General features: G+C 54.9%; 1 protein-coding gene across 1 annotated transcript in view; it reads left to right on the top strand.

The window, feature by feature from the left end:
* LOC114204083 (voltage-dependent N-type calcium channel subunit alpha-1B-like) overlaps positions 1 to 17,545 on the top strand; it is a 42,435-nt gene extending 24,890 nt beyond the window's left edge. Inside the window, exons 12-19 of the mRNA XM_088020527.1 lie at positions 4,900 to 5,008; positions 11,511 to 11,623; positions 12,634 to 12,761; positions 14,117 to 14,252; positions 14,422 to 14,538; positions 15,924 to 16,131; positions 16,418 to 16,611; positions 17,246 to 17,545. Coding sequence (XP_087876653.1) covers positions 4,900 to 5,008; positions 11,511 to 11,623; positions 12,634 to 12,761; positions 14,117 to 14,252; positions 14,422 to 14,538; positions 15,924 to 16,131; positions 16,418 to 16,611; positions 17,246 to 17,545 — 1,305 coding nt within the window. The remainder of the gene's footprint in view (positions 1 to 4,899; positions 5,009 to 11,510; positions 11,624 to 12,633; positions 12,762 to 14,116; positions 14,253 to 14,421; positions 14,539 to 15,923; positions 16,132 to 16,417; positions 16,612 to 17,245) is intronic.
* The last annotated feature ends 1,158 nt before the right edge of the window (positions 17,546 to 18,703 follow it).

Genomic DNA, 18,703 nt, shown 5'->3' with positions numbered 1-18,703 from the left:
CTTGGGATTGCCCTGCCTCCCGGGGCTTTCTGAGCCCCAGGATTCCCTGCAGGGAGCTGCCTGTCCAGCCGCCCGGCTCCTCTTCCTGTCGCAGGCTGGGTGGGCGGGCGGGACGGGCTCATCGTGCCTTGGTTGCCATAACCTGTGACATTTCCTTTCCACTTGCCGGGTTCATTGTAAGGATACGTACAGTTTGTTGCGTTGTATTGCGCCACCTGTCGGCTTAGGGAAGAACTGCCCTGGTAGGTTGGCCTACAAGGTTTGCAACTCAGAGCCTCCATGGGACATACCCTTCCCTGCCCGAAATGCAAACACAGCGCACACTCCCTGCCTGGTTTGGGAATGAGGACACCTCACCTCTCTTTCCTCCTGCCCTGCCCCGCCCCGCACTCCAACCTCCTGGACGCTCTGGTGCCCCATCTGATCTCCCGACCCCTCCCGCTGGCTGGGGAGAGGCCGCCTTCTGAGGCGGTGCACACGAAGCTTGCTGGCTGGGCCTGGAGGGCAGGGGTCGGCTGCTGGGTGGGAGCTGGGGGCCAGGCCCTGCCTGTGCCCGAGGAAGCAGCTGTCTTTCCCGGCTTTGCCTCCAGGCTCTGCAGGGTGGGCTAATGGTCAGACAGGCTGGAGGCCAAGGGCCCCAGAGGAGGAGCGCATGGGCACAAGCAGGCCAGGAGGAGTGGCCCCTCCCAGTCTGAAGAGCCTGACAACCGAGGGGCTTCTGGTCCCTGAGGGAGGCGAGGACAGAGGCAGTGGAGGCCCAAAGACGGGCCCTCCTGCTTCAGCTCTGGATCGATCCACTCAGCCAAGGCTGGGAACCCTGAGAGGAGGGCCAGGCCCTGGGGCAGCTGTGCCTGCCAGGAAAAAGCTGTTGCCTTTCTCTCCTGGGTGACCTGAACCCGACCTCGTCTCTGGGACCCCAAGCAGGTCCCATAGGCAGGTGTCCCCAGGGGTGGAGGTGAGGCTGCAGGCCTGGTGGCCTGTCTACCTTGGAAGACAGTCATCGGCCCCCAGACACCTCCCTGGATCCGCAGCCTTGTCCCGTGTGTTGGGGCCAGCCCTGCCCCTGGTGTGGACAGGAGCGTGCAAGAGTGGCTCCAAGCCACACCCCACCCCAGCTGCCCACCACGCCTCTGCCCCCTCCACCCCCCCCCCCATCTCCCATTTCCTGCCCAGCCCTGACTCCCAGCAGCAGCCCCGCCCTGGGCGGCCTAGGGTGTCTCTGGGCTTGGAGCAGGACTCACCGGTCAAGTTTGTCTCTAGAGCCTCGGGGCTCCCCCAGCTCTAGTTTTCTGGCTTGTTGTAGAGTTTTCTCCACTTCTTTAGCCTCTAGGCTAACTTGGAAGCAAATTGAGCGTGACGGAAAGCTATGTTTCTGCCGTGGTTCTCAGGCCGGCCTCATCAGTCACGTAATTCTGTCTGCCGGCTCTCCCGGCATGGTGAAGCAGCTCTTCTGATTTGGCATTATCTGTGGTTTCTAAAAGTGTGAAATCAGAAGTTGACAACCGAAAGCCGCCCCGATGCAGCCCTTCCTCATCCTTCCATGTTCATTAGCTCAGATGTCACCCCTGCCCGCTGCCCTGCGTGGGGCTGGAGTGTGGAGGTGAGGCTGGGAGGGGCAAGGAGGGGATCGGGTCAAGCAGAGAAGTCCCTCATTTTACGTATTTTGACTTTTGGCGTGTAATCGGACGCTGGTTAACTGGATCTGTTTTCTTGTCTGCTTCCTCCCCCCGGCCCCCTCCCACCGCACCCCTTCCTGTGGACCCCACCCTGCCTCTGCCTCTCTGGGCCGGGTGTCCAGCGGGCGCATCAGTTACAATGACATGTTTGAGATGCTGAAACACAGGTCCCCACCCCTGGGGCTGGGGGAGAAATGCCGTGCCCGAGTTGCATACAAGGTAGACCCCGACCCTGCACCCTGAGGCTGGCTGTGCTGGGGCTGGTCTCCCGTCTCCTCTCGGGGCTTGTCCGTCTGTCTGTCTGCCGCTCTGCTGTCTCACTGTTTCTTCCTTTTCTCTGCTCCAGCCATGTCCTCTACCTTCCCAGACAGAGGGACACAGATACCATGATGGTGTCTGCACCCGCCCCTTGTGCCCGCAGGTCTGCCCCCTTGAGAGCCCCTGAGAGGCTCAGGAAGACGGAGCCAGAGCCCTCCACCTGCCTTTTTTCCTTTCCTTCTCTTTCCCAGAAATGAGGGGACAGACCACCTTTCAGACAGAAGCTGTTTTTGTTCCGGGCTCAGGACCGCACTCAACTTCTCTGTCCCATAAGCACCTGATGAGGGTGGAGGTATCCAGCCCTTTGGGTCTGAGCCTGGGGTAATAGGGGCCTGCAGGGCCTCTGGCACTTCTGAGGAACCCCCACTCAGCTCCGCACATGCAGAACTTCCCCAGATCTGGGCTGCTGTCAGCCTGGGGAGGCAGCATCCCCAGGGCTTTGTAAGTTCCACAGCGGGAAGGAGGTGCTGTGGCATTAAGAAGGAAAGGATGCCAGGGAGAGGCGTTCTGCTGTCATTCCTGGGGCTTCAGAGACTGCTGCAGGGTAAGGACAGGTAGTCCCACGCCCCCTCCCTCCATCGCTGAGGAGCCCAGGAGGCTGAGCGGCAAGGAGGTGGTAAATTGAAGGACATCTCCAGGCCTCCCTCCTTGGGGGGCGGGCAGGTCACATGGCCCAGCCCCAAGCCTACTCCCACCTGCCCCATGTGCCCTTTGGTGTGTAGGCACCTCCCATCCCTCCAGCACCACCCCCCACCCGTCGCGCCACACCGAGAGCCCTGCTGCAGCTCCCATTGCTCCCAGAAAACAGAGCCAGCCCGAGTAGTGCGGCTCCACCAGCATGTGTCTGGAGCCTCTCTGCCACCGCCCTCTCTCTGAGCGAGCTTCCCAGCAGAGCTTTCCTCTCTCTGGTTCTGTCCGTGCTGTCTGTCTCTGTGCTCTCAATCTGGGCCTCCCTCTGTCACCTGGCTCAGCACAGCCTTTGGAAGCTAAGTGGCTCCTTCAGGCCATCGGCAGATGCCTCTGCTGTCCTCCTCAGCCCTCCCCTGCCTGGCATGCATGTTGCGCCTGCCTGAGGCCTGCATGCAAGACTGTAGCTTTGTTCCCAAGGAGGAGAGTTCTGTCCACACTGATACCTGGGGCCAGGCTGGGCATGCAGGGCTCTGATGGGCTAGCCTTTAGGGCCCCTCCCCAGCTGTGCTGGCCAGTTCCAAGGTTCTGGTCATGAATAGACCAGGGGAGGCCTCAGGGTGGGTAGGAATGGATGGGCTTGGGGAGCTGGGGAGGGTCCAGGAGATGCTCAGGGTGCTATGACCAGGAGGTCCTAGGCCCAGGGCAGAGATGCCTGTCTGTTTACCCTGGCCTTGTCCTTCTGCCACTTCCAGAGATCCCTGCCCTTCTAGGGCCTGGACAGGCAGAGGAGAGCCTCTGGTGAAGGTGCCCTGGACAGAGCTCTCTTCTCTTGGAAATCACCTGCTTGCTCCTCCTTGAGGCTGGGACCCGACTCCCTGACTTCCCTAGAGAGGAATCCCTCTGCCTCTCCTCCTGCCATCGGTGCTGGTCTACAGGGACCCTGTGCTCTGGAAAGCCGATTTTCCTGGTGTGCATCACAAAGGTGATGTGTGAGGTCCTGGGACCACGATTCGATGTGCCAGGTGGGGCTTCACCAGGATTCAGGGGGGCAGAGTCTGGGCTCGTGTCTCTAGCCACCCGGTCTCTACTAGGCCGAGGATTGGATCTAGGGCCCAGACACTGGGGGCAGGGCTGGGGGCCGGGCTGGGGGCCCCCCTAGAGGGGAAGAGAGGCTGCTCTGTCATGGGATGTGGGCTTGGCAGAGGACAGGCACAACCCGGGGAGGGGCTCTGTGCCCACTTCTCTAGCTCTGTCTTATGGTAGACGACAAGAGAGCGGTGAGAGAAGACAGGTGGGTCACGGTGCCCCTAGGGCTCTACCTGGTCAGCTAGGTGACCTCCCAGGCTGAGACCATGCCAGACACACCAAGGGTACTTTTCTTCCTGGACACCACCTAAGTTCTCAGAGCCTCAGGCTCTGGGCAGCTGCTGGCTATACCCGGAGGTCTGTGGTACAGACACACATCTGTCTCCCGCTGTTCTGTCCTTGAAAAATGAGGAGAGAAAAGGGGCTGTTCACCTGATGCGGAAACAGGGAGCAAAGCAGCAGGGCACTGCCCCCAGTCTGGTCCGAAGTACTTTTACTCCTGTGCAATGGCCCTGAGCCTCTCCCTACCAGCCTCCACGCTGGCCCTGTGCAGTACCATCTGTTCTGGGTCCTTCTGACTGGAAGGTGCTGGCTGCCTCTTCCAGGCCCCCTGGCTGGGTGGTGAGAGGCAGAAGCCTTCCTGGGGTGAAGGGATGCCTCACTGGGAGTGGGAGCTCAGAGCTGTGCTCTTGGCTAACCTGCCCCTTGTCCAGTGCTCCAGGCTGCCGGTGGAGGAGATGACGTTGGGCAGAGCTGTAAGGACAGGGGTCTTCCCTCCTGTCTGTGGGCCATCCCAGGGTGCCTCGCCTCTGTTCTGCAGCCCAGATCCCTCCCTCTTCAGCCCAGGCCCCACGCCCCTTATTCCAGCCTTGGGCAGGGGTCCTTCTGGCTCAGCATGTGCCTGTTCTTTCAGAGGGATCCAGGCTTCTGGCTTGGTGCTATGCTACAGTCTTTACCTGGACTTCTATTTTTCTGCAGCTAGGAGAAGGAGGGACTGCTCCAAGGGGGGGGTGGTCCAAGAGTGAGTGTGAATGCTGGCAAAACTCCCAGCCACCCAACTTTGCCTGGGCGCCTGCAGAAGCCACCCCCAGGTGGTGAAGCCCAGCCTCTAGGGGCCTCCAGCCCCTTGTAGTCCTGTGGTGGAGGGACCCTGGTAGGCCTGGCCCTGACCTGCTCCCCTTGTCTCTAGCTCCTGGTTCGCATGAACATGCCCATCTCCAATGAGGACATGACCGTCCACTTCACGTCCACGCTGATGGCCCTCATTCGGACTGCACTGGAGATCGAGCTGGCTCCAGGTGAGCAAGGCAGCATCTGGGGAGGGCACCAAGCCAGGACCAGGCGGTCCTCAGTCCAGAGCCACCCCCAGGTGGGTGTGCAGGGAAGGGGGGTGAGGAGGCTTGTCTGGAGACGACCAAGGACAGCTGCTCATGGCGCCTCTGTTGGGCACTGACCTCATCCCCTGATAACCGCCCTGCCTTTGAGCCTTGTAATGATCCCATTTTCATGTGCGGGAGCTGAGGTGCAGGTTAAATGACCTGTCCAGGTTACCCAGAGCATGTGACGGCAGAACATAGGTTTACATGAGGTAGTACCCTTCCAGGGTGCAGCGTCTGTGTGCCTTCTGTCCACTCCCCGTAGTGACCCCGGGCCCTGTCAGGTCCTCTCCTGAGCTAACTGATAGGACTGCATAGCCTGTGCCAAATCTAGGAGAGAATAAACCTCCAGTGTATCCTTTCCACCTTCACCCTCCTGTGAAAATTAGAAAAATTAGAGCCACCAGAGGGGATCTGCACTGTCTCTGCCACCACACCACCCTCCTGGCCGCACTCAAGCCCTTGAGCTCAGCCATTTCGTTTGTAGCGGATGAGTCAAGGCCAGTCCTGTACCCTGCCCCCCTTGCACTCTAGGTCCCGTTCTCATCATCTACCCACAGATGTCATGCCAGAAATTCTGCACCCTGCTTCTTGCCCTGTCAGTTTTTTCCTCCCTATTGGATTCTTTGTATCAACATATAAACAAGCTATGATCTCTCCCATCTTTAAAAGGTTTTCTGCTCCCTCCATTGGCTTCCCTATGTTTATTCTTCCCCTCCTCGCGACCAACTCCTCGAGAGACTGGTCTGTATTGTCTGTCTGGTCTCTCTTGTTCGGTCTGCAGGTGGGTTTCCACTGCAATGCTGCTGGAGCCACTCTTGCTGAGCTGTTCGGCGACCTCCGTGTGCTCGGCCCTCATTTTACCTAATCCACAGCTCAGCCTTTCCTCCGTGGTCGCGTCCGCCCGCGGCTCGGCCCTTCCTCCGTGGCCGCGCCCGCCCGCGGCTCGGCCCTTCCTCCGTGGTCGTGTAGTTCTTCTTGAATCCCTTTGATGTTTCCTGTTCTGTTTTCTCATGTCTCCCATCCTCTGAATGTCACGGTGCCCCTCAGACTGTTCCCTTTGCCACGTTCGTCATTCCACCTATTTTCATGGCTCTAAATACTGGGAATTCCAACTTTGTGTTTTTAGTGCAGGCCTCCTCCTGAACTCCAGACCTGCATTCTGCATTCTCATGTGAATTTTTACTGTCTCCACTGGGAGGCCCAGGAAGCATTCCAAAGTTCACTTGCCCAAACTTGATCGCCACGTGTTCCCCATGATCTTTCCCGTCTCCATCAGTGGAAGCTCTGTTCTTCCAGTTAGTCACTCAAGACAAAAACCTCTGGAGTCATTCTTACCTCCTCTTTCTTTCTTTCTTTTTTTTAAAATCCTTTTCCCAGTTTTGATCCATATATGATCTCCTGTCATATCTCTTGACTCCACCTTCATAATATACCAGAATATGATCACTTCTATGTCCTCTCCCACTGCTAGCTCCTGGTCCAAGCCCCTCTCTCGGGTCTTGACTCGATTCTTAGAGTAGCTTCAGACTGGTCTGCCTCTGTTCTTGTCTGCCTGCAACAGAACAGCTAGAATGATCATGTTAAAAACCAAAGCAATAAAATTAATAAACCTCTGGCTAGACCAATCAAGAAAAAGAGATAGAAATAACCAATATAAGGAATGAAAGAGAGAACACCACTACAGGTCCTGCTGCCATTAAATGGATAACAAGGAAATTTTATGAACAACTTTCTGTCAATAACTTCAACAACTTAAATGAAATGGAAAAATTCCTTGACACCAAATATCAAGCTCATTCAAGAATGGATAACCTGAGTGGGTTAAAAAAAGGAAGAGAGAATCTGAGTAGCACTATAGTTATTAAAGAAATTAAATTGTAGTTAAAAGCCTTCCAACAAAGAAAATCCCCGGCCCAGTTAGCTCCATAGGTGAGGTCCACCAAACATTTAAGGGGGAGATAATACCAGCTCTATATAAACTCTTCCAGAAAATAGAGAAAAAGAGGACATTTCTCAACTTACCATATTGTGCTGACATTGCTCCTACACCAAGATGAGACAAAGACATTATAGGAAAAGAAAGTGACAGGTCAGTATCCCTCATGACTGTAGACACAAAAATATTCCACCCAGTTTTCTCAAACTGAGTCTGGCTGTATATATATCTATTTGCTTGATGACAAAAGTAGGGTTTATCCCAGGAATGCAAGTTGAGTTCAAGTATAAAAAATCAATATAATTTAATATATCAAAGAAGTAGAACTATATGATCATCTCAATAATGCAGAAAAAGCATTTCACAAGAATTCAGTATCCATGATTTTAAAAATTCTGCATGGAGTAGAAACTGAAGGAAGCCCCCTCAATCTGATCAAGGATATCTATGAAAAACCTTCAGCGAATGACACACTTAACAAAGAAAGACTAACCCCTTTTTCCCTAAGATCAAGAACAAAGGAAGGATGTCTGCTGTCACCATTCTTGTTCAACACCATATGTTAGGTCCTAGCCATTGTAATGAGTTAAGAAAAAGAAATAGGCATACCAATTGGAAAGGAAGAAATAAAACTGCCTGTATTCACAACTGACATGATTATCTATGGAGAAAATCTGAAAGACTCTAAGAAAAAGTGAATAAAATGGAGGCATCTACGGGCCAAGGAATGCCAAGGATGGCTGGGAGCCACCAACATCTAGAAACGGGCAAGGAAGAATTCTTCACTAGAACATTTGGAGGAGGCACGGTCATGCTGGACACCTTGATTTTGAGCTTCTGGCCTCCAGAACTGCGATAATAAATTTCTGTTGTTTTAAGCCATTAAAAAAAGTAACTAAAACCATCCCCAAGTATAGAGCAAGGTCACAGGATACAAGGTCAGTGTGCAAGAAGCAAATGTATTTCTATATATTAGCAATTAACAATTGAAATGGGAAAAAGTTCCATTAAAATCACACCAAAAACATGAAGTACTTCTTTGTTGTTGGATAACTCTAAAAAGTATATATGTGAGATCTCTATGTTGCAAATTTCAAAACATTGAAAGAAGCAAAGAAGATCTAAAAATTAAGCACTGCATCATCTTCATGCATTGGAAGATTCCATATTGTCATGATGTCAATTCTTCCCACATTCATCAATAGAATAAATGTTCACCCAATCAAAATCCCAACAGGTTTTTAGGTAGAAATGTACAAACAAATTCTAAAATGTATCTAGAAAAGCAAAAGAACTTGAATAACAAACAATTTTGAAAAGAGAACAAAGAAAACTTACTCTACCTGAATCAAAGACTTTCTATAAAGCACGTCAATTGAGGTGTATCGTGTTGGTGACAGGACAGAGACATGGGTCAGTGGAACACAATAGAGACTCATACTTACATTGCCAATGGATTTTTGATGAAGTTGTAAAGGCAATTAATGAAGAAAAGATAATTTTTTCAACAAATGGTACTTGAAAAATTTAGACAACTATCCAGAAAAGGGAAAAATCTTGACATTTAGCGTCTTAGTCTGCTAGGGCTGCCAATAACAAAGAACCACAACTGAGTGGCTTAAACACAGAAATTTATTTCTCACAGTCTGGAGGCTGAAAGTCCAAATCAAGGTGCCAGGAAGGTAAGTTTCATTCCTGGGCCTGTTCTCTTGGTTTGTAGGGTGGTCACCTTCTCACTGTGTGCTCACATGGTCTTTCCCCGAGTGCATACAGAGAGTGAATGAATTTTCTGATGTCTCTTCTCATAAGGACACTAACTCTCTGGGTCAGGGTCCCACCCTTCTGACCTCATTTCACCTAATTGCCTCCTTCTCGGCCTTATACAGTCACAATGAGTGTTCCGGCTTCAGCATGCGAATGGGGGCAGCACACAATTCAGTCCATAGCACATACCTTTTACCTCCTACAAAAATTAACTTGAAATTGATCATAGACATAAATGTAAAATGTAAAATTATAAAACCTCTAGAAGGAAACACAGGAGAGAGATTTTGGCAATTTTGAGTTTGGCAAAGATTTTTGAAGACACAAAGAGCACGAGCCGTAAAAGAAAAATTGAGAAATTGAACTTTATCAACATTAAAAACTTTTGCTCTTCAAAAAGACATTTAAGAAAATGAAAAGACGAAGCTAAAGCATTGGTGAAGATATTTTTGAACCATGTATCTGATATAGGATCAGTTTCCAGAATAGATAAAGGTCTGTCACAACTCAGTAATAAGAAAATAAACAACCTAATAAAAATGGGTAAAGGATTCGAATAGACATGTCACCAAAAAATATATATGGAAGGCAAATAAACACCTATAAAGATGCTCAATATCATTAATCATTAGAGAAATCCACAATGAAGTCTACGGCCATACCACCCTGAACGCGCCCGATCTCGTCTGATCTCGGAAGCTAAGCAGGGTCGGGCCTGGTTCGTACTTGGATGGGAGAAATCCAAAATGAAGCCATAGTAAGATAACACTACATGGTTATTAATACGACTAAAGTACTTTTCTAAATGACAATATTAAGTCCTGGTGAGAATGCATAATATGGAATTCTTGTGATCCTAGTTTGGCAGTTCCTTACCGTACGGCCCAGCCAGCCCACTCCCAAGTGGGAAGAAAAGAAAACATACATCTGCACAAAAACCTATATGCAAATGTTCACAGCTTTATTTCATAATCTCCTCAAAATGTAAGCAACTCAAATGCTCACAACTGGTGAATGGATAAACAAATTGGGGTCTATCCATACCACAAGGTAGTACTCCGCAATCAAAAGAAACAGGCTACTTATACACTCAACAACGTGGACTGAATCTCAAAGGCACCACGCTGAGTGGAGAAGTCCTACTCAAAAGCCAATACACCCGATGACGTTGTTTGTGTGGCATTCTGGAGAACGCAAAACAGACCGAGACAGAAAACACACTAGGGATGGGACGGGGTGAGAGGAGGCCAAGGGGTCAGCTACAAAGGGAGCACAGAGGGACTTTGGCAGTGGGGCCATATACCATGACTCGATTGTGGGGTGGATGTGCGGCTTTATGGATTTACCAAAGTTCATAGAATGGGATAACTGAAAAGGGTGGATTTCATTGTAGGTACATTGTACCATAGTAAACCTGATGCTAAAAAAAGATCAATCAGAGTATTTTATCCCTCTGCTTATCACGCTCTGCTGCTTCCTATCTCAACATCTGCTCCCTGCAACCCCTCACCCCCACCCCCTGCTCAGTGAGCCTTGCCTTCCTGGCTGGTTGTGTGACACACCAAGGCCTTTGCACCCCCTGGTCCTTTTCTGCCTTCGGGGTCTTACACACACACCACCTTCTCATGAGACCTTTCCTGACTACCCTGTCCGAAATTTCAGCCCTCCTAATATTTCTCATCCCTCCCTACTTAAGCTTTTCCTGCACCCAACACACTAGGTTTTGAACTTACTGCCACTTTATTGTTGAGTCAAGCCACATGGTGCCACAAAGGTGGCTCCTTTGCTTTTGTTCCATCACCTAGAATAGTCCTTGGCATGGGAGGGTGCTCTCTTGATAGTTTTGAATGGCTGGACGAACAGCTGGACCGCCACCATATCCCTTCTCCACTCCCAGGGCCCACGCACACAGGCCTCTGTCTCTGCACGTGCCCATCAGGGATGCTCCGACAGACGCCGTGGCCGTGCTTCTCTCCGCTCTGCCCTTTCTCCTGGCACGGTCCTTGTCCCATTTCCCCTCACACCACACCTCTCTGTGCCGGCTCCCCCAGGGGGCCCATGAGACAGCTCCTAACATTTCTCTTCCCCTCCACACCCTTGTCCTGCCCCAGCCGGCACCAAGCAGCATCAGTGGGAGGCAGAGATGAGGAAGGAGATTTCCTCTGTGTGGGCCAATCTGCCCCAGAAGACCCTGGAGTTACTGGTGCCACCCCATAAACATAAGTGAGGGCAAGAAATTCTCCTTGTTCACCCCCCTTTTGTGTCCCACCCAGAGGCAGAGCCAGGAGGCCTGGGCCAGGGTGACCTCGTCAATAGTCTAGACTTAGTTTCCACCTGCAGGGAGAACGGTCTTACCAGTGGGTGCATAGGGACTGTGGGAAGGGATTCCCTGGGCGTTATTCTGTTGACCACAGTCACCCACGTTCCTGGTGGGGGTGTATACTTAAAAAATCCAGAGAACAGCAGGGAGACTCCTACAGTTAGAGATGAGGTGCTTAAAGATTAAACCCCACATCCACTTCACTGGGAGGAGATGGAGGGCCCTGTGGAGAGTCAGTACAGCTCCAGAGGACACGTGCTCAGTGTCCACAGATGCAACTTCGGCCAAGCCCTGTGCCCTTCCCTGAGCATGTCCAGGAGTCCCTGTGGTGGAGGCTGTTCCCTTGCCCCCCACCTCCCCTTCCTCTTCCACACCCCACCCTCTGTTTTCTCTCCCTCCAGCCGATGAGATGACCGTAGGAAAGGTGTTCGCAGCTCTGATGATATTTGACTTCTACAAACAGAGCAAGACCCCCAGAGCCCAGATTCACCAGGCCACGGGAGGCCTGTCCCAGGTACCGAGTTCCAGGATTTCCAAGAAGTAAACCTCAGAGTCTGGCACCCATCAGTTGTTTTGACGGCAGAGGAAACCCACATCCTTCCTGGGGATTGCACGGCGGGAAAAGGAAGATGAGAGGTTCCTACTGTAGCCTCACTCTCCGGCCCCAAAGTCAGAAACCCCATACAGCCTGAGTGCTTTCCAACGGCTGGTCTCTTGCTGGTACTGGGGGCCCCCTGACTTGGAGATTTAGTGTTCAGGAGCAGTAGACAAGAGGCTGAGGGCATGTTCCCTGGAGATCCCACTGTTTTAAGTGGTAGAAGAAAGAAGTTTGAAGAATATTTGAGGAGGTTGTTTGGGGAGGTTCGAGGAGAACCTGATTACCGTGCACATTGGCAAGGACCAGAGAGAATCAAACTGATGGGTCCAGGGTCATGATTTCTTCCACTCATGACTCTGACTGGGCTGGTTTGGGGCCCCATCTTCCTGACGTCATCCTTCAAAGATAACAACTTTCCCACACATGCAGCCAAACCATCAGTGACCATACGTAGACTCTGTCTAGAAAGTTGCCTGGTTTGGAGCTTACAGGGACATTCACCCATCGTGGGATGGGAAGTATCTGATGCCCACACCACATCCCCCATTCCCCTGTCTGTTGCAGACACCCATTAGTGCCCCCCCGCCACCCCCCGAGCCCTGAAATGTCCTTAGAATTCTGCTCAGTCCGGGCTCATGCAGCCTCTACCCATCAATCCAAGTTGATGATGAGATGAAACCTTTTACCATTTTTAATTGGATGAGGTCCCCAGATTTTGTAGGTAGGGATACTGAAGCTCCAAGAAGTGAAATGACTTTCCTGATGTCACTCACAGGCCAGGTTGGGAGTAAGCCCCCGCCTACCTCCTGTGTAGGGCTGGGGCAGGGCAGAAGGAGCACCAACCCATGCTGTGGGGTCAGGCCAGCTTTCTGGCACACCTGTCTGTGCCCTTAGAGCTCTTCCTCTTCCCTGCGTCCCTTCTACAGATGGGCCCTGTGTCCCTGTTCCACCCTCTGAAGGCCACGCTGGAGCAGACAGAGCCGGCTGTGCTCCGAGGAGCCCGGGTTTTCCTTCGGCAGAAGAGCTCTGCGTCCCTCAGCAACGGCGGGGCCGTGTGAGTACCTGGCCAGGGTGCGAGGTGCACGGAGGAGGCAGGACTCCTGGTTTCTCCCCCTCCCAGAGGGGCTCCCTGTAGGCTGTGCTGCAGGACATGGAGCCCTCAGGTCCCATCACCACTTTGGGAGACTGGCCTCTCTGTTCCACCCCGTGCCCACCTCCCCCCAAATGGTTCCCCGCGGATGCTGCCTGAAAGCTAGTCCAGGTGGGCTGCTGGAGCGGTCCATGGTGGACTCCAAAGCTAATTCCCAAAACGTTACATGGGTGCCTCTGATGGCACTGAGGTCAGTGGATTTAGACAGTCGGTGGTTCCCACTGTCACCTCCCATTGTGCGTGCCATTTCCCTTTCCAGTGAGGGGCCTCTGCCTCTGCTTCCTCACTGCCCGTTGAGAAATGATTTGTTTTGACCCCATTCTGTTGACGGCCTGTGTGTGTCTAGTCTTCCTAACTCCTCTAAGACATTTTTCCTCAGATCTCCACTCCAGTAGTGATTCCTGAAGCAATTGTATTTTGTAGACAAATTGGTAACATCCTTGTTACCTAACCCCTAACTCTTGCCACAATAATTCTTGGTAATGAACCACCCAAAACCAAGTGTTGCGAACTAACAGTCACCTACCTGTCTTGCACCGTGTGTCGCTGGGGGGTGGTAGCAGGCAGGCTCCTCTCAGCCACCCCCTCAGGGCCAGCAGGGTCCCAGGTCTGCTAACACCCTTATTGGCTAAAGGAAATCATTGGCTGAGCCCAAAGAGGGGGGCCTGTGCTCTGCCTCATCCAGCAAGGGCTAAGGTGTGGGGCCTGGTACCAGACTGAGCACAGCATGCATGTTTAGGGCTCCTGATTTCCTCCTCATCTGTACATGTTTGGACGTTCTTTTCTGCAGCCTGGTTGTGGGTCTTGGACTGTTAATCAGGTAGGTTTTCCTGAGTACTACACTGCCCCTAACGTAGTGGTCAGGGCCTGCTGTGCACCAGCGTAGACAGGATGTCCGCCCTCTGCGTCATGCATGCTGTGCACATGTGGCCTCCCACTACTCCTGGGCGGCCCTGTCTAGGGCCGAGGAACCTGCCGGGTGTCCCTAGATCAGGAAGCAGTGGGCCCAGACCTCCCTCGGGCTCATATCTGGGCGCCCTCTCTGCCCATCTGCTCTGAGCCCTGGTACTGGGTCCACATCCCTTGCTCTGTGGCCACTTGAGAGCCTGCACTTGAAGGGCCTCACGCGTCTGGGCTGCTTCTAACCCAGAGTAGAAGGGGCCAGTATAGGTTCCTGGCAGTTTGGAGCCAGGTCCTTGGTGGGCATTCCAAGGCCCACAGACCTCTGAGCCAACAGCACAATCCTCTCTTCTCTACAGACAACCCCAGGAGAGTGACATCAAGGAGTCTGTTTCCTGGGGTACTCAGAGGACCCAGGAGGTACCCTATGAGGCAAGGACACCCCTGGAGCGTGGCCACTCTACAGAAATCCCAGTGGTGCAGCCAGGAAAACCGGTGAGGGCTCCCAGGGCTGGGGAGCCAGGCTGGGGATGGGGGATGAGATAAGGATTGGGGTGAGACAGGGATGGTGGGAGATGGCAGGAGTGTGGCGGGGAGCCCAGGATGGGGGGGAAGGTGAGAGTGGGGTGGGGGCCGGTGTGACTGCGGGCTGCTGTATGCCCAGGCTGTGGACGTCCAGATGCAGAGCATGGCCCTGAGAGGTCCTGACGGGGAGCCCCAACCCGGACTGGAGAGCCAGGGACGCGCGGCCTCCATGCCTCGCCCGGCTGCAGAGACTCAGGTGGGTGGCCTGGGAGGGCAGGGTCATGGGAGGGTGGGGGCGTGGGGGATGAAGAGACCTGGCTTGGGGAGGGCTTGTGTCCCGCGTGAGGGCTCCCTACCTGCACTGCGGCCTGGACACTGTCAGCCCCGTTGGGAGCTCCCAGGACGATGGTCTCAAGAGGTGCAGCCAGAGTCCTCGGAGGCCTGCCAGGAATCCCCACCACCCACCGGTGCTCAGCCTCCTGCGGTGGCCCTGGGGCTTCCATCTCCCAGCCCAGTGTCCCTGACCCAGACTCTCCCTCTCTCTAGGACACCCCTCTCCCACGCCAGCCTGCATTGCCCCCCCGGCCCCCCCGCCATGCACACGGTGCCTCACAGCTTGGTCCTCCCTTTCCCCCATGGATGCTCTGGGGAGGACCTGCCCTGTTCTTTTTTTCTTTTAAAGATTTTATTTATTTTATTTGAGAGAGAGAGAGCACATGATGGGGGGGGGGTCAGAGGGAGAAGCAGACTCCCTGCTGAGCCCAATGCGGGACTCGATCCTGGAACTCCAGGGTCATGACCTGAGCCGAAGGCAGTCGCTTAACCAACTGAGCCACCCAGGCGCCTGACCTGCCCTGTTCTTTCTCTGGACTCTGGAGGCGGCACCACCTCCATCCCCTGCTCCTTTGGGGATGCTTTGAGTACCGAGCAGGAAGCTCCAGGGCACGGGGGCTGTGGGCCCATTCACATGGACTCAGAGAGGGGCCTGCAGACCTGAGGCTGTGTCAGGGGGCCCTGCTTTCACTTCCTGGGATGGTGAGGGGCTTTAGAGGGGCATGTCCTCCAGCCGGGGACCTTCAGTGTTTGCCTGCGGCTGGCCCTGTCCCTGCCTCCTTTTGTGGTTCCTGGTTCTGCACATTCCAAATGACTTCATTCTCTAAACTTGTCTCTGCCTCCCATTGGTGGTGGCTCCCGCCCTCTTCCCCTTCCCGAGCCTGGCCCGCTGGGCGGCCAGCTTGAGGACGCCGAGTGGAGGCTGTGGGTCAGCTCCCCTTGGAGGGCCCCTTTCCGCAGGTCCCGATTTCAGCCCAGGGCAGGAGCCCCATGGCCCTGGCCCAGCAGAGCCATCACACGCAGCCACCCCTCAGGGTTCTCCCAGCCAGGCCCGCAGCCTCCCTCTTCCTGGCATCCTCCCTGTCCCCCAGGGACACTGAGGCCAACAGCTCTCTGGGCCCCGCTGGCAGAGACGGACAGCACCTTGTGCAGCGTGCTCTGGGAGAAAGGGTGGGCCTGGGTGGGGAAGAGCTTTCTGGGGAGAGGGAGGGGCCTGGTGGTTCCTGAACCCCAGGCCTGCAGTGCCGCCCTGGAGCCTGCCCCAGGCCCCTCTCTCAGACTGTGTGCCAACCCACATCCCACCCACAGCCGGCCCCCAACGCCAGCCCCATGAAGTGCTCCATCTCCACACTGGCGCCCCAGCGTCCCCACGTGGCTCATCTCTGCAGCGCTGCCCTGGACCGTGCCCCAGCCAGCCAGGCTCCGCTCCATCACCACCACCGCTGCCATCGCCGCAGGGACAGGAAGCAGAAGTCCTTGGAGAAGGGGCCCAGCCTGTCCGCAGACACAGATGGCGGTGCGTGCGGGGGTCCCTCCTATGGCCAGGGCCTGAGGCATTCCTTTCTGTGCCTCCACCATCCAAACGGCCCTGAGTAGGGGGCTGTGAGTCCCAGGTCTGGGGACCAGGCAGGATCACCCACGCACCTCAGCTCTCCCCCTGGGTCCCCCTGCTGGCCCTGGGGACTGGGTCTGGGCTGGGGGTCTGTCTCCCCACCTGGCTCGCTGTGCTGACTTCCCCTCTTCCTGGCCAGCACCCAGCAGTGCTGCAGGGCCAGGCCCACCCCCGCGAGAGGGGCCCACAGGCTGCCGGACGGAGCGCAGACAGGAGCGGGGCCGGTCCCAAGAGCGGAGGCAGCCCTCTTCCTCTTCCTCGGAGAAGCAGCGTTTCTACTCCTGTGACCGCTTTGGGGGCCGGGAGCCCTCGCAGCCCAAACCCTCCCTCAGCAGCCACCCCACGTCACCAACAGCTGGGCAGGAGCCAGGACCCCCAAGACCGGTAAGACAGGACCCCCCTCACTGCCCCTCCTTACGAGCCCCCCCTCCAACATGCTCCGAATCCTCCTTCATGTCCTGGTTCCCAGGCCCGAGTCTGCGCTCCCCCCCTCCTTGCTCCATTCGTCCCGCACCAGCCCAATCCTCCCCTCCCAACTGCCCTGGACTGGCCTCTGGTCTTCCTTCTCCCTGAGCTGTGCCTGTCCCTTTGTTCCCCACTGGTCCCCAACCACCTCCCCAGGCCTACCGGCACCAGCGGCTTTCCCCCCTCCACCACACACCCTATGGGTCCCCTCCCAGGGTGCCTGCCTCTCTCCATGCCTCACCCCCCACCTCCATGGTTCTCACCTGCATTGGCCTCTGGTCTGGGACTTTGATTTTTTTTTTCTCTGTTCTATTTTCTTCTTGGGTGGTGGTTCAGTGAATGGGAGCCCCTTGTTGCCAACATCCGGTGCTAGCACCCCTGGCCGTGGTGGGCGGAGGCAGCTCCCCCAGACTCCGCTGACCCCCCTTCCCAGTGTCACCTACAAGATGGCCAATCTTTGCTTGTCCACTTTGCTGGGGCACAGACAAGCCTCCCAACCTTTTCCCCAGGCCGGCTTAGCCGTGGCCTTTCCGAACACAACGCTCTGCTCCAGAGAGACCCCCTCAGCCAGCCCCTGGCCGCCGGCTCTAGGATCGGCTCTGACCCTTACTTGGGGCAGCGTCTGGACAGTGAGGACACTGCCCGCACCCAGCCTGAGGACACGCTTACCTTCAAGGAGGCTGTGGCCACCAACTCAGGCCGCTCCTCCCGGACTTCCTATGTGTCCTCCCTGACCTCCCAGTCGCACCCCCTCCGCCGCGTGCCCAACGGCTACCACTGCACTCTGGGGCTCAGCTCGGGCGGCCGGGTTCAGCATAGCTACCACCACCCCGATCAAGACCACTGGTGCTAGCCGCACCTCCGCTTTACGCCTGCTCAGTGGGCGCGTTCCAGCCGATGAGTTTTATTATCCACGCTGGGCTCCCAGGGACGCGCAGGGGCACCGAGGCAGGGGCAGCAGCCCCTGGTTGGAGCGACCCCGCCTTTGGGGCCAGCTGAGGGGAGGCCCCGTGGCTCCCCCCCACCCCCCTGCCCCCACCTTCTCTTTTACGCTGGACCAATTCCTAAAGCCCTTTCGGAGAGGGACGTGGCTCTCTCTGTCCCCTTGTATGCTGCCTGCCTGGGTCTCGTGCCACAGACCCTACACGGGAAGTCACTGCATGTGCTGAGTGGGACCCTGTCAGTCTGAATCCTGTGTGATGGCTCCCAGCGTCTGGGGGGTGTGCCTGGGCCACTTTTAGGAGGTCTGGATCTGGTAGAGACCATCCTTTATCCACGTGTGTGGTACGGAGCCCGGCATGTTTACACGCCTGGCCAGATAAGACAGAGTGGTTGGTCAACAGCAGTAACCTCAGGAGCCCGGCCTGTGGCTCCGTGCATTCTTGTCGGCGCCCACAAACACAAACACATCCAGCGTGGCTCTTTGTACTGAAACAGCAGGTGGACACCAGAAATACACTCACACACACTCTGTCCTCTCCTAGATGCTGTCAACCTTGACAGGGACCAAATCTGGAAAACATTCTTGCTGTTGGTTTTGGTTTTTAATCGAAACACCCTTCCCTCTTTTGTCAATTCCATATACTTGATCTAGAAAGAAGAGAAAAACAGAAAAATGGGGAAGGAAATAGTAACAGAACTTAAAAAAAATCCAACCTGTAGGAAGCTCTCAGCTCTTTGGGGGGGGTGGTGTCTCTCTCTCTCTCTCTCTCTCTCTCTCGTGCGAGGAGATGCTCTTGCGTCCAGCCTGGGTGGCCCCCCAGCTCCCCTGGCTTCTGCTGCTCTCGACCAAGTGCCTGACTTCCGAGCCCTCTCGTGCCAGGCTCCTGGGGGCGGTGACGTGAAGCCTGTGTGAAGCGTGGGTGAATCCTTGGAACTGTTTCCAGTTCCAAACATCAACCAAGTAGAAAGCTGGTGTCCATGGAGAACACTCATATAACATCCAGTGGGACGGTTGTAGTTGGAAACGAAACGACCATTTCCCTGTTTTCCTCCCACAAGTGGAAGGGTT

Source organism: Eumetopias jubatus, unplaced genomic scaffold, assembly GCF_037043125.1.
Source record: "Eumetopias jubatus isolate StellerSeaLion01/CBP00866 unplaced genomic scaffold, mEumJub1_p1.0 scaffold_52, whole genome shotgun sequence".
Classification (NCBI taxonomy): domain Eukaryota; kingdom Metazoa; phylum Chordata; class Mammalia; order Carnivora; family Otariidae; genus Eumetopias; species Eumetopias jubatus.
Note: the sequence above shows the minus strand (reverse complement) of the source record. Positions and strands in the feature narration are given on the sequence as shown.